General features: G+C 45.7%; 1 protein-coding gene across 2 annotated transcripts in view; it reads left to right on the top strand.

Annotated features, from left to right (window-relative positions):
• Igf1r (insulin like growth factor 1 receptor) overlaps positions 1 to 14,355 on the top strand; it is a 274,877-nt gene that overhangs the window by 37,730 nt on the left and 222,792 nt on the right. For both annotated transcript variants that reach the window (XM_041660522.1, XM_041660514.1), the window contains exon 2: positions 8,643 to 9,188. In XM_041660522.1, the coding sequence (XP_041516456.1) occupies positions 8,643 to 9,188 (546 nt within the window). The remainder of the gene's footprint in view (positions 1 to 8,642; positions 9,189 to 14,355) is intronic.

Raw genomic sequence — 14,355 nt, 5'->3', positions numbered from 1 at the left:
CATGTTTATCTAGTGTTCATATCCCGGAGTCCACAGTGGCTGTCCCTTTTCATTGCTTTGTAGGAAGTTTCCCCCTTGGATTTGAGTATCTTCTGGGTGAAGTGAACTCTTTGCTGGTCTTGCCTTCCTCTTCCTGTGTGTGCTCTGTCTCTAACTCACTCTCTCTGTCTCTGTCTCTGTCTCTCTCTCTCTCTCTCTCTCTCTCTCTCTCTCTCACACACACACACTCCCACTTCTCTGGTCCCCTATAGTCTTAACATCAGCTACCTGCTTGCAGGGACTTCTCCTCCCGAGTTATGGTTTGGTGAAGATTTTAGTACTATTTGACTATTCCATCTCTGCTGTCTCGGACTCACATTTTATCATGTCTTACAATTTATGTGTCTACTTAGAGCGCTCTTATCTTGATCTGCATGTGCATCAAGTCCACAGCATGGTCTGTGTCCTGACTCTGGGTCACTGACACAGAGTGGGTGGGCTTGTCTGTTCTGTCAGCCCATGAAGTCCAACGTTTTTATCACTGCTGACTTCTCAACACCTGGGAAGCACTTAGCTTGTAATAAGCTTACTTATCTGTGTGTTGGGAGAATTAATAAATTTAGTTCCAAACTTGCATCTGAACCACAAGGAAATGAGGCCTGGAGTGACTGACTGGTCTCAGTCCTTCTGGATGTCTAATGAGGACTCAGAATTATTCTCGCAGAATCCCCAAATCAGAAGCCTCCATGTTTTAGGAGGTACAAGCAGGCATGTATATAAACACACAAAAGAGTTTACACGCATATTTACACATGTTTATATTTAAACATTTTTCTTTTGTTCTTTTCTTTTTCCACACATGGGGATAGAACCCAGGGCTTCGTTCATGCCAGACAAGGGCTGTCCTCCTGAATTTTATCCTCTAGCCCAAGGTTCATAATTTGACACCACCATGCAGAATCCCGTCATAGGGTTGAAGGAAAATGTGAGTGAATGGGGTTTCCACACTGATTATCAGCTTCGTTTTTGGTAACTGGTTCATTAACATGAGCTCAGGTCACTTAAGGAAACTGGAACTTTGTAGGACGAAGACAGACACTCTGGAAATGAGCACGTGGCCTGGAAGCAGAAAGATGCAGCACATCTGACAGGGGAAGCCAGCATGCAGGAGGGTTGGGGGGTGGGGGGGTCAGCCCAGTGCACAGGAGGGTGGGGTGGGGGTGGGGTGTCAGCCCAGAGTGCGCAGGAGGGTGGGGGGTGGGGTCAAGCCAGCCTGCAGGAGGACAGGTGGGGTTTTTTGCATAGAATGCTTGCCTGCTTCTGAGCGGAAAGTCACACCTCAGGAGAGGGAAAAGAAAAGTGGAGGGCTTTCTCTGCAGGCCCATACTCACTGCAGGCTTGTCCTGGCTTGACTGCTCCCCAGAGTGCCCCCCTCCCCTTTCTCGCACCAGCTTCTAGCTGTGCAGTTCACTGTTGGGAGTACGAGGTGAGGATGGAGGTATGTGACCTGCTGAGGCTCAGTCCTGGGAAGGCCTCACAGTGAAGCAGAGCCTGGGAAGCAGGTGGGAGTATTAGCTCCTGGACCCTGTATGCTGCTTAAAAATATGGACATATATAGCAGGAGTCTTACTCTAAATCGGATGCCTTGAATGTTGGATTTTTGGATATTTTAGGACCAGAAAGGGGTGTAGAATGGCTGTCAGAGCAAATGAAGTGTTCTTAGGAAGATCTCTGGAAACAGTTGCTCTTCTGCTGAAGCAAACACAGCTCCATCCTGCACAGAACTGTTTGGCTGCAGGTGCCTTAACGTGGAGGGGACACCCGAGTGTGTTTCCTCGCCTTGGAATTAATTCCCTGTACATTTTCCATTTCTTAATTGGCACGGTAGGCTAAAAGCGCCTCATCCTTCTCTAAATTCCGTGCCACACACAGCCTTGGTTTTCATGCGCCCAGCCTTCAGAACTGCATTATATGCACAAAGATATTTAGATTGTTTCTATGGTGAGATGGCTCTTCTTTAGGGTGGCAAAGAACACTTCACACATCCAGATTACACTGTGTTTTTAAATTTCTGTTCTCAAAGTCACCCGTGTAATGGAAATCCCTTACACGCCCGCCGCTGCTCTCACTTACGGAATGTGTCAGGTGACCAGGCTGGCTGTCTGTATGAAATAGAAATGTACATACACAGTGTAAACACGTCCTCCTTGACACGTGAAGATAAAAGGCTTAACATGAATTGTGTCTGTTTACACTTAACACAGAAAATTCTACTCTGACAAACTCTGGAGTATCACCAGTGTTTGTTACCATAACATTGTTTCCCCCCCTCCCCATCTGATTTTCTGGTTAGTTGCCCTTTACTGCAGGTCAAGGCCCCACTTCTCCCTCCCCTGGGGCTGTGCTTTCAGACCTGAAAGGACAGCAGAATCAGCTGCTGGGGGAGGCTCTGTCTTCACTCTCCCACTCCCCCCCATTTTTTTCTTGGCCTTAGTGTGCGGTTCGTGTGTTTTCTGTACAGGTTGCTTTTCTCGGCTTGCTTAGGCGAAGTCAAGAAAAAGAGATGCAGGTGCTGAGGAAATGGCTCAGTGGTAAAACACACTTGCCATGCAAGCCTGGGGGACCTGCCTGTGTTTAAATCCCAAGCACTCCGGTATAAAGCCAGGCATGGGTGCATGTACCTGTATTCTCAGCATTTGGGAGTGAGCAGGGTGTGGAGGGAGGTGGTTCCAGGATTTCCATGGTTAGCTAACATGGTCAAAAGGGCAGGCTTCTGGCTCAGGGAGAACCTTTCTGATGGTAGTAAAGTGGACAACAATAGAAGACAAGTCGTCTACCTCCTCTCTGCACAGGCAGGCATGTATGCGCGTGCACACACACACGCGCATACACACACACACACACGCGTGCGCGTGCATACACACAGGGAGAGGGAGAGAGACACAGGTGTGTAGGCTTTTCCCTGGGTCATGCTGCAGATCTTAGTGGGTGCAGAGAAAGGGTAGTGACGAGAGAGTTAAGGGTCGTTTCCTGGGTCTCAAAGAATAGTAACAGAAACATCAAAGTCAGCATCTGCCATTTCTCAAATGCACAGATTTCGGGGCCACTTTGTGACCTAGCAAACCTCAGAGCTGTAGTGTGGATCTGTTGCATGTTGGGGAGTCTGAAAGCCGTCCTATGTGCAAAGTGAAGCAGGCCCTCTGAGTGCGTGCCTCCGTCTGTTTTCTGGCCTCTGCCCTGCTACCTTCTGACTCTCTTTGCCGCACTTGTTGCACCCCAGGTTTCCTCAAGCTGCCACCAGCCTCTGCCTGAATGTTCCGTCCTTTATACTTGTTAGGCCTAATTTTGGATCCTAGAAACAGAAGGAGAGCAAACCCTTGCCTGTCTTCAGACTATCTTCAGGGATTCCTCTCTTTGAGAAGTCTTCCTGACCCCTTGAGAGCCACACGCCTCTTGTCTTTCTTAACACAGCCCCAGAGTCCAGCCCACTGAGTTACGGGAGGTTTGTTTTTCCTCGTTGGTTTGGCAATTGCTGGAGAGGGGGTTGTTCATGCTCCTCGTACAAAGTTCATTGACAGTAATTCTCTGCCACGCCTTTTAAGTCACTTTGACTTTTACAGAGTGATGGCATCTAGAGAAGTGGTTTTAGTTGACGGAATTACTGGTACCAGTGGATTCATTTTTAAGAGACATGGCTGTTACAGTGAGCCACTGGCTAAGCCAGACTGGGCTTCTTCCACAGTGCAAAGGCTTTGCTGTGTTAGAGCTCATCGTCAGCTCCAACTGGAGGTGGTTGCCCAATATGTCTTACTCCATCATCCACCTTTAGACCTATAGGAAAAAAAAATAATTCAAATTCTGCTCTAAGTGTCTTTTATTTTCAGCTATAAACCACAGCTCTGCCATATTTCTGAAGGAGAGTGAGTAGATCGAAATTGAAAGCATTTTTTTTTTTTTGTTAAATGGATAACTAATGCTATTCTTGAGTGGGAATTATTGGTAGGTTAATCAGTGGTTTTGCTAGCTTCCTTCCTATTAGAGGTATTTAGGTTGGGGTCACAGAATAGAAGGATGTTTTTGCTAAAATGCTTAGGGGTGCAGCCATCACCGCATCCCCAATGACAGTAACACAAAGCACTCGACCTGACTGTTGGCACCGTAGAAGAAACAGCCCATTTTACAGGTGAGGAAAGGGGCTTAGAGGTGGAATGTGTTCATTTGAGTGTATGAACCCATAAAGGACATTCCAAAGGGCATTCTGGGGTTCAACCCTAACTGTGCTCTTTGCCCGTTTCTAGGACCCCTGGGTGTCATGCTACTGCCTGGTGGCGTCCATCTGCTTTGCTTCTGCTGTCCTCTCATGGGACACTGCAGCTGGGGACCACCCTTGACCTCCCAGCACTGTCCTTTCTCCCTATTGCTGGTTGCCTTCATTTCCATGAGCATCTACTATTCTTTGTAGGCCACCTGGGATCTTACATTTTGAAATGGACCCTATATTCCGAAAGCAAGTATTGGGGTCTTTTTGGATCTGCCAGGTATCTGTTGGCTTTGAAAGGGAGAAAGGGTGTTTCATGGTTCCCCTGCTCAGCTGTGAGCAGAGGACTTGTCTGCCTCGCATGCTGGGGAGTGTTTTCTCCCTTCGTGCAAAGATTCTTTGACAGGCAGGCGTGCTGCATCACTTTCCTGTTTGTGGCTTGTGCCTTTTGAACAGTATGCTGTCATTCACGGACCGTCCTGATTATCCTCCTTTTCTGTTTCTGTCATACAACACCCAAAGGCCGGCAGTGTCGGTCAGAATCCAAAATGGCTGGTTGCTGGGTCCTGCCTTGTATTTTGTGGCTTGGGCTTGTCTTCTCTTCTGGAATAAGTAGGTAGTTTCTTCCTATTTTTCCTTTGTTCTATAAATGGGGGTGGGAATGTAAATAAGGAAATGGCTCTTCTCAAGGAGCTTCCAGTCCCAGCTTTGTGTGACATGTGACTTCTGTTCTCAGTGGTCTTCCCTGGTTGAAGCGGCCAGCTGGCAGAAGGTAGCAGGTCCTTCATACTGTCTGCATGTTGATTGCCTGTGAAAGACACTTTGGTTATGTCTCCCTGTCCTTCTTTGCTGAGTCCTGAATTTTTATCCTCTATTGGAAATAATAACAGATGACCTGATAGCTAATAGTTTTAAGTACATATTTGATATAGTAACATAGTTCATTGCTCCTGTAAATTTAAATCAAATTAACACACCTGATTTACAGTGGTATAGAAGGAATAATACTTTTTAGGTTGGGCATAGGAAAATTTTTTTTTCTCATTTCAGACGAATGACCTGTTGCCATGAGCTTAAAGGGTTTTGAGTCATTGACTGAAGCTGGGTAAAAGCAAAGTGGAGAAATGAGAGCTGGGGAAAGAGATGGGAGGGAATAGTTGGGAGAAGGGTTGAAGCGCTTGATTAGTTTAGCACTCTGGGTGGGTGATGTTTAGGTTGCAACCTGCTTGAGAAGAGAATGGGGTGTGTGAAGGGGAAGCCCTGTCAAGGCAACAGGCTTTGGGGAGGGAAGACTAACTAGCAAGCGTGCATGCTAGCAGGGATATACTAGGGGATAGCGTAGAAATAGATGGCCCTGAACTCTTATAGAATCCTCTTTGCCTGGTGTTTGGTCAAGGATGGACTCGGTGGAGGGATGGGCTGGAGGCTGAGGATGACAGTGGTCAGATCAGAGTTACAGAGGTGAAATGACAAAGACGGGGTACAATTCATTTATGCTCCATGTATGTGTCCTTTGGCTGTCTGCCGTGCATCAAGTGGTATGTCAACCCCTGAAGACATAACTTGTGAACTAAATAGGAAATAACTTCCCATCCTCCTGGAGCTACCATCATGATGGCAGTGACCAGATTGAGAGGACACAGGAAGACAGGCTAGAGCTGGGCTCCCGAGAAGGTGGATGTACCCTGAGTGGGAAATGCATGGGGTTGGAGGTGAGCAGGGAGCATCGCAAAGAGGAAGAAGGGGGTTAATCATGGGAAAACTCACAAGAATCCATCAGGTTTGGAAGGGAAGCCCAGAGGATGGGTGTTATAGACAGCATGTATTCCAGGTGATCTTGGAATACATGTTACTGGCCCATATTCTGGTCACGAATATATCCACCTGCCTATTCCCCATCTTAGAGGGCTTTCTAATAACTCATTTCATTTTCTTCCCTGACACTGATCCATGCTCCCAGCTTCCAAATCTTGTTCAGTGATGCTGCTGTGTAACTTGCTCAAGCCAAGAATAAGTCTTCCCAGTTCTTGTCCTTCACCTGGCACACATGCTGTCTGGTAACTTGCTCGTGCCAGAACCAAGGCGTTGTTGCCTTCTCTGGATCTGTCTCCTCATCCTTAACGTAATGATTATGTGATCTCAGGTGAGCTGTGGTTGGAAGCATCATAGAAGAGGACAAGGACCCTCAGAATTGTCCAGTGTGATTGACATGCTGAGTTTGCTTTCTCTCATGTCTTCTGTCTTAGGGGCCTTGTTTTCTCAGCAGAGTGAATGAACTAGACCAAATGGATTCATAACCTAGGTTCTCAAGTGTTGTCTGGTTTCCCTGCTATCCCCTCATCATCATATCCCCGCACAGTTCCTGCACAGTTCCTTCAGTGGCTGTAATGCTCTAATCCACTTTGAGTCTGTCCTGGATTAACCCTCCACAAGGCCTCTCTTGGCCTTCTCTCCCCTGTGGGATTCTTGAGAGGGGCTCGGTTCCTGTGAGGTCGTGTTCATCTCCTCCTGAGATCCTTCTCGTCAGGGTTTTCCCACTTATTTCCTTTGACCCTTTGCTCCCATGACCTCCTGTCACTCTGCCTATCTCTGGCTTCTGTAATCCACAGGTTGTTCAAAACCCTGTCTTTGATGCTGCCTCTCCTTCGTCCTGTTGGAAATTGGAATAGGCTTTCTCTGTGCCTTCCACCCATCTTGCCCTGTCTTGACTGACGGTTGTCCACCGTGGGTCTTAGCTCCTGGTTTTTGCTATGAGCTTCTTTGTGTCTCTCATGGAGTCAAATTAGTAAATTCTGTGGGCCAGGAAACTTTATGGTGTCTGAAAAGCTTTGGTAATAATGGCTGGGATTATTAAATACTTAGAAGTATAGGAACCAGGACTGTTTCTCTGGGTGCTTTTCAAATTTTTGAAAATAAAAGGTTCAGGGTCTAGATTTCTATACTCCAGAAAGATGGCCCAGTGGTAAAAAACAGTTTCCACATTAGATGTCTCTCCACACACTGTTAACTCCAGCTCTGAAGGATCTGACACCCTTTTCTGGCCTCTGTGGGTACCTGCTCACACGCACGTGCACACCCACACCAAAGTTAAAAATAAAGAAAGAAAAAATAAAAAGTTCTAGTATTAAGGTCATTTTACGGAAAAACTGTTGTCACCTACAAATGCCAGAGCTAGTTCCTCTACTTTTAGGTTGTGTCCTAAGAAAGTGCTCTTGTATATTTGGAATGCTGTTTATAATGCAAAACAAACAAACAAAAAACAAAAAGCAAAACAACAACAACAACAAAACAGATGGCCAAGTATCTTAATAGTAGGAAATCAGTTAAAAGGAATAAAGGACTTGTACTTGTTAATAATTTAAGAGTAATTTCCCCTTTTTAAATAAAAAGTAATCAGTAAAAACAGTTAGTGTGTCTGTGTGTGTACATTTGAGTGTGCAAGTCAGGACATCTTGCTGGACTTGGTTCTCTTCTTCCACAATGGGTCCTAGGGATTGAACTCAGGGTTTCTCATCAAGTACCTCCCTCTCCCTGCTGAGCCATCCTGCAGGCACCTAGTTTTTCTCTTTTAAAAAAAAGAAGTTGTACAAAGACTGGCGTGGTTAAGTGTTCATGTGAGCTAAGTGAAATAAATCTAATTACAAATGTTATGTTCTTGTTTGATTTTTTTTTCATTATTTGCAGAGAAAAGCTTGGCACAGACAGATGAACACTGTTTATCTGTGACTGTTGAGATCATTAGTGATTTTTACAGACTTTGACATCTCTTAACATCTTTAGGAAACATCTTAATTATCACAATGCATTATGTTAAAGTTATAACATAACAAGTTAGAAGTGTGTGCCTCTTCCTTTCATACCGTCTTTTATTTGGTTATTTCTTCTGTCCATATCAAATGGGGTCTGCTCTCCAGGTCACAGTAACTGTTCTTGAGTAGACCTCATTGTTTGGTGTCTCTTGGGCTAGACACAGTAGTAAATTCTTGACACTTGGCTGCTGAGCTTTTGTCTAGGCATTGGTAACTTGCACTCTATGGAAGGGTCGGGGACTGAGAAACTTGTCAACTCAGGGCTAGACTGAGTTATATCATGGAGTTTTGCATGTAACCCTATGTGACCATGGACTGAAAGCTTTAGTTTGGATGGTTAATATAGCTGTCTTCTCCATGAGTCAGTGAGCATGTCACATCTGGATCAGCGTAGGTGCACGAGCGACAGTAACTAGGTAGCTATGCAGGTGTGCATTCTGCAGCCCATGTCTTAATAGTTTGCACTAAAAAAACTGAGTCACCTTTAATGATAATGCAGGTTTCATGGAAACTCACTGTTTGGGGGACTGGAAAGTCATTTTTAAGAATGATCTCTGTTTAACAATGCCCGGCTTTGCCTTCTTGTCTCCCTTCAGTCTGTGGGCCCGGCATTGACATCCGCAACGACTACCAGCAGCTGAAGCGCCTGGAAAACTGCACAGTGATTGAGGGCTTCCTCCACATCCTGCTCATCTCCAAGGCCGAGGACTACCGAAGCTACCGCTTTCCCAAGCTCACAGTCATCACCGAGTACTTGCTGCTGTTTCGAGTGGCCGGCCTCGAGAGCCTGGGAGACCTCTTCCCCAACCTCACAGTCATCCGTGGCTGGAAACTCTTCTACAACTACGCCCTGGTCATCTTTGAGATGACCAATCTCAAGGATATTGGGCTTTATAACCTGAGGAACATTACGCGGGGGGCCATCAGGATTGAGAAGAATGCTGACCTCTGTTACCTCTCCACTATAGACTGGTCTCTCATTTTGGATGCAGTGTCCAATAACTACATTGTGGGGAACAAGCCCCCAAAGGAATGCGGGGACCTGTGTCCTGGGACCTTGGAGGAGAAGCCCATGTGTGAGAAGACCACCATCAACAACGAGTACAACTACCGCTGCTGGACCACAAATCACTGCCAGAAAAGTAAGAGTTTGCGGCCATGGGACTTCTGCTTTCTCCTTCTTGTTTGTTTTCTCCTCTTCCTCCTCCTTCCCTTTGTCTCTGTCAGGGCAGGGTGAGGTTCTCTCACGTGTTCACATTGCCTTGTGGACATGTTTCCTGAGGATGGGCCAGGGTTGGTCTTGGCTAGCTTTCCTCTGTGGGTGGAAGCTGAGGGTATATAAGACTGGGGCCTGGACGGAGGCCAAGTCTGGCTAGAAAGAATTCTCTGTATTTGGGGGGCTAAGACGTTTTTTAAACTTTAGCTTCTGGGATGGGAAAGGTGACTTGGTGTGCTTTGTAAGTCCCTGACTGGGCAGAAAGGAGCTTCTCACAGGTCCATTCTTGCATTCTTTGTGTAAAAGGATTATATAGTATCGTAATCATCATCGTCGTCATCGTCATCTTTATAGAGCAAGAGTTCCTTCGTATGAGTTTTCCGACTTGGAATATGGCTGATGAGAGGAAATGTGTGGTCCTCACTAATGTCCCGTGAAAGTGACCCATGGCTCTCAGGACACTGGGATTTAGGAGACCCAGTTTAATATGGAACACTTGATAGATAGGAGGCCTGTGTGCTAGTTTCCATGAGTCCCTGGTTCAGTCTCTGCTTGAGATAGCTCTGTAGGAGGGTGTGTCTTTGAAACCCCGGGCTTTCATTTCCATTATTGTATACCTGTTGGGAAAGTCTTACGCAGTTACTTAGTGAAGGAAACTTGAAAACATTCAGCGGCCCCCGAGTCACCTGATGATGCTTGAAGCTTGTTTGTTTATCTACAGTGCACATATTTCCTTTGTGGAATACCTGAGCTCTTATCCTAATGTGATAAATGCCATGAGAATCAAGTTGTTGTTTTGTCTTTCGTTAGCTAGAATGTGGCTGTGGTTCAGGGATTTTGCTTTATATTGCATTCAATAATTCAACAATATTTAGACTTAGTGGCTATCAAGGTTTCCCTTAGCATGTTAGCTGTTAACGGCTGACCCAGTTAAAGACTCAAAGAGTCTATATATCTTAACTAGTTAGAAAGAGCCCTCCTCAAAAAGAAACCCTCCAGACCCCCAAGTTGATAGGCTTGTCTAATCTGTGAAATGCGTATAATCAACTAGTACAAGTTCAGCCTTTACAGGTAGCTGATTTAACATCCCTTTAGTTGGTTGGGGCCCAAGTAGGAAGCCACACATTGTTATATTCTCTCTCTCTCTCTCTCTCTCTCTCTCTCTGTGTGTGTGTGTGTGTGTTGGGGAGGGGGTTGTGGGGTGAGGTGTGTATATGTGTGTTGGGGGGTGTATGAGCTATGATACAATAGTAGAGGCCGGGATCCTACTGGTCAGTAGCTAAGTGGAAGAAGGTATTTTCCTGGTTGATTAAAACAATTTCCTATCTTTGTCTTAAATTCCCTATCTTTGAAAAAAACAGTAATCTTTTTGGCTGGTTTTGAGATAAGGTCTCAATCTGTAGTTGTGGCTGGCCTAGAACCTTGCTACTCTTGAATTCCTGACAGTTCTTCTGCCCTAGTCTCCCAAGTCCTGGCATTGCAGGAATGAATTACCTTGCCCATTGCAACAAATTATTTTATTTATTTTAATTTAAAAAAAAAACCTATTTAATGTGTTGGGGTGTTTTATCTGCGAGTGTGACTGTTCACCACAAGAATGTAGTAGTGTGGTGTCCCTGGACCAGAATTTCAGACAGGTATGAACTGCCATGTGAATGCAGGAAATCAAACCTGGGTTCTCTGGAAGAGCAGCCAGTGCTGTTAAGAGCTGAGTCATTTTTCCAGGCCCCCAAATTTTGTTTTTAAAGTAGCCTTGGCATTTGAAAAATTTTATCTTAGAAAGCATTCTCAGAGATTTGAATGCAGAAAGAAATGAGAGTCCGGGGGACTGGGCTGTCCTGAGCTGTGGTTAGGCCTGTTCCTAGAGCCATCATGTTACCCTGTAATGGTGACCAGACTAAGTTCAGGCAAGCAAGCGTTTGGGAGGCTTATGAGCTGTGCGCAAAGGGAAGTGCTGTTTACAGCATCATTAGCTAACACCTGCTCAACTGTTCACAGCCGCCTCTGTCTCACTGCTCTCTCCAGCCGTTTCTGAAGAAGTTCAGGGCAGAGATAAGGCCTGTATTCTGGGTCAGAGTCTAAGGTCTGTAGCCAGAAATTACCAAGTCATTTCAATTGCGTAGGCTGTAGTTTCTTCATCTTCAAAATGGCACGGAACCTGCCTCCCTCACAGAGTGGATGGAAGGTTAAAAAGAAAACAGTCGAAAGCAACCAGGGTTAGAAATTGAGCCCTGACGCCAGAGAGCCTGTTGACTGGAACTGGTCTTCCCAAGGCCGTGTTCTGCAGCCTCTTCCTTGGCCAGCTGTGCCAGTCCTGGTGATGTGTCCTGTGATTTCACAATGGAGTAAAACCGCAGAGTCCATTCAAGGATATTGTCTTCTTACCCTAACCTGAAAACTCAGCCAAGGTCACCGGCTCCTGTAGGTTTTCTCTTTCCACTAGACTTCTTTTCCTCTGCTCACTTCCTATACGGTCTGTGCTGTCATGTGCATCGTAGCCACTAGCCACGTGTGCCCGAGCTGTGTGGCCTGCCCCAAGGAAAAGACCCGCTACTGGTGTAAAACTTGGAGGATATAGTATATAGGAAAAATTCTTGAACAATTTCATGCAATTTCTTGAATTGGTTCTATACTGAAATAATACTGTGATGGATATATTTGCAAAAGAAAACTGCACTGTTTCAATCAGTTCACCTGCCTCCCTTCACTTCTGGACGTAGCCACTAGAATGTTTGCAGTATGGATGACTGGCATTCTCTTTCCTCTGGAGAGTGCAGCTTTAGTGGCTTCCTTTGAGGCTAAGTTCTTCCCTTCGTCATCTCTAGACAGCTGGCTTCAATCATACCGTCTCATCCTGCCTGTCTCCAGTCAGAGCCCTGGATCATCATTCAAGGAGCCAAGGCAAGGGTATTGAGTCCTCAGCAGAATGCCCACCTTGAGTTCACAGAAGCCATTTAAAACGAATATGTGAAGAATTCCATCCAGCTGTTTCCTGCTGGCTAGTGGCAGAAGAGGGAGGACATCAGCTTCTGAAGAGAAACACCCTGTGACGTTGTTGCTGTAAAGGGGAAACACTGGTTGTGCGTTGCTGATAGGCTGCTTTTACTTGGTGTGTTCACCCTTCTTGGATCATGCCTGCTGGCCAATGGTACGGAGCAAGAATTGGCTGCGTTCTTTGTATATCTGATTTTATATAGGCTCGAGTTGTTCTTAAACAGTGAGAGGCCCTGAAGGAATTGTCCTATGACCTTTTTGCTTTAGTAGGAAATAACTGGCATTGTCTTCACGTATGATCATTGGACCGTCCTTGTTTCGAAATTGCTTCTGCTTCTCCATCTTCCCCTGTAGCTGCTGCTTTGTTGGCCTCTTCTCTATCTAGGCTTTAGTAGCTGGTGGCTGCCAATGGAACTTAGCCTATTTGGACTGCTGTAACCATTTCACAAACCAGATGACTTAGAAACAATGGCTTTGTTTCTTACAGTGCTAGAGGCAGGCAGTCTAAGAAAAGGTGCTGACAGGTTCTCTGTCTGATGAGGGCCTACTTTCTGGGTTCACCTTACCCTTCCACCATGTTTTCACATAGTAGAAAGGGGCAAGGCAACTTTCTGGTGTTTCTTTTACAAGAGCACTAATTCCACTTACGAGGGCTCCATCCCTGTGACTTAATCACAAAGCCTCACCGTGTGCTCAGATACTAGATTTTGGTGTATGAATTTTGGAGCACAATTATTCAGACCAAGTCATGGCCAGAGTCTCAACCCTTTCTCTCACTTCATTGTATTTACTATTCCTTTAGCATCCTCTTGTCCTTACCTACGTTGCAAATAAAGTCTCAAGTCCAGGCCTCTTTTTGAGCTTTTTCTATTTTTGTTTTTGAGACAAAGTTTCTTTGTGTAGTCCTGGCTATCTTTGTTAGGGTTTTAAAAATTGTTGTGAAGAGACACCATGACCATGGCAACTCTTATAAAGGAGAACTTTTAACTGAGGTGGCAGCTTACTGTTTTAGAAGGTTATAATCATGATGGGAAGCATGGCGGTGTACAGGCAGGCATGGTCCTGGCTTCATCTTGATCAGAAGACAACAGGAAGTAGACTGTGACACTGGGAATAGCTTGAGCATAGGACACCTCAAAGCCCACCCCCACAGTTCCTCTAGCAAGAACACACCTCCTAATAGTTCCATTCCCTTTGGGGTCATTTTCTTTCATACCACCACACTAGCCATTCTGAAAATTGCTTTTTAGACCATGCTGGCCTCGAAGTCAGAGATCTGTCTGCCTCTGCTTCCAGAGTGCTGGGATTAAAGGCATACACCACCACCTGGTGGCTTTTTGAGCTTTGAATTTCATCCATTCATAAGAAGACCACCCCCAGCAGCTGACTGTCCCATGGAATGTCTCTTCATTTCTGTGCTTTTTCTGTGTTCCACCCATGGGGGACAATACTTTTGTTCTTCTAGCTAATGGTCATGCCAGAAACACTACAACTAGGGCCCCTTCTGAGATGCTTCCTTTTCTGATTGGACATCCATGCCCTTGCCGTCCCAAATGTTGCTTCACTCTGCCATTCTCCACCCTATTCTGTTCATTGTTCACAGTTGTTATGCCCAAATCCGCAAAGTCCCAGCAAAAGCCAGCAAGGACTCAGTCTCCTTGTTGTAAAAGCAAAGAGCCTTTATTTTCAGCATGTTTGCAAACTCAGTCTCTCTGCACGTCCAACGTATTGGAATAAACAGAGAGCCCCGAGCTCAGTTAGAATTGGGTTTTTATAGTAGTAAAGGTAGGGGTGAGGGGCTTTTGAAGTTCAGGACCCCTGATTGGCTGACATTTGTCTAGGGGTATCCTGGTGAGTGGGTACTGTCAAGTGTTGGAATGTTAGGCATTTCCTTTGGATGATCTGTTTTTGGGTGGTGCTCGGATAATCTCAGTCTGTGGTTCTTCCTGCAGCCAGGTATTGCTTCAGGGTAAACTACTGAGACTAGTCAGGCCTTTTATTAAATTTATCAATGGCCGAGTTCTACTCTGGCAGGTGATAATGGTTGGAAGTAAAGAACTTCCTTTGGGTGACCTGCCCATATTTATCTCACGGCTGGC

The sequence above is a fragment of the Microtus oregoni genome, unplaced genomic scaffold (genome assembly GCF_018167655.1).
Source record: "Microtus oregoni isolate MIOR12 unplaced genomic scaffold, Mior012 000000F_ref0000247, whole genome shotgun sequence".
In the NCBI taxonomy this organism is placed as follows: domain Eukaryota; kingdom Metazoa; phylum Chordata; class Mammalia; order Rodentia; family Cricetidae; genus Microtus; species Microtus oregoni.
The sequence above is the reverse complement of the archived record's forward strand: the minus strand, read 5'-3'. Positions and strand labels throughout refer to the sequence as shown.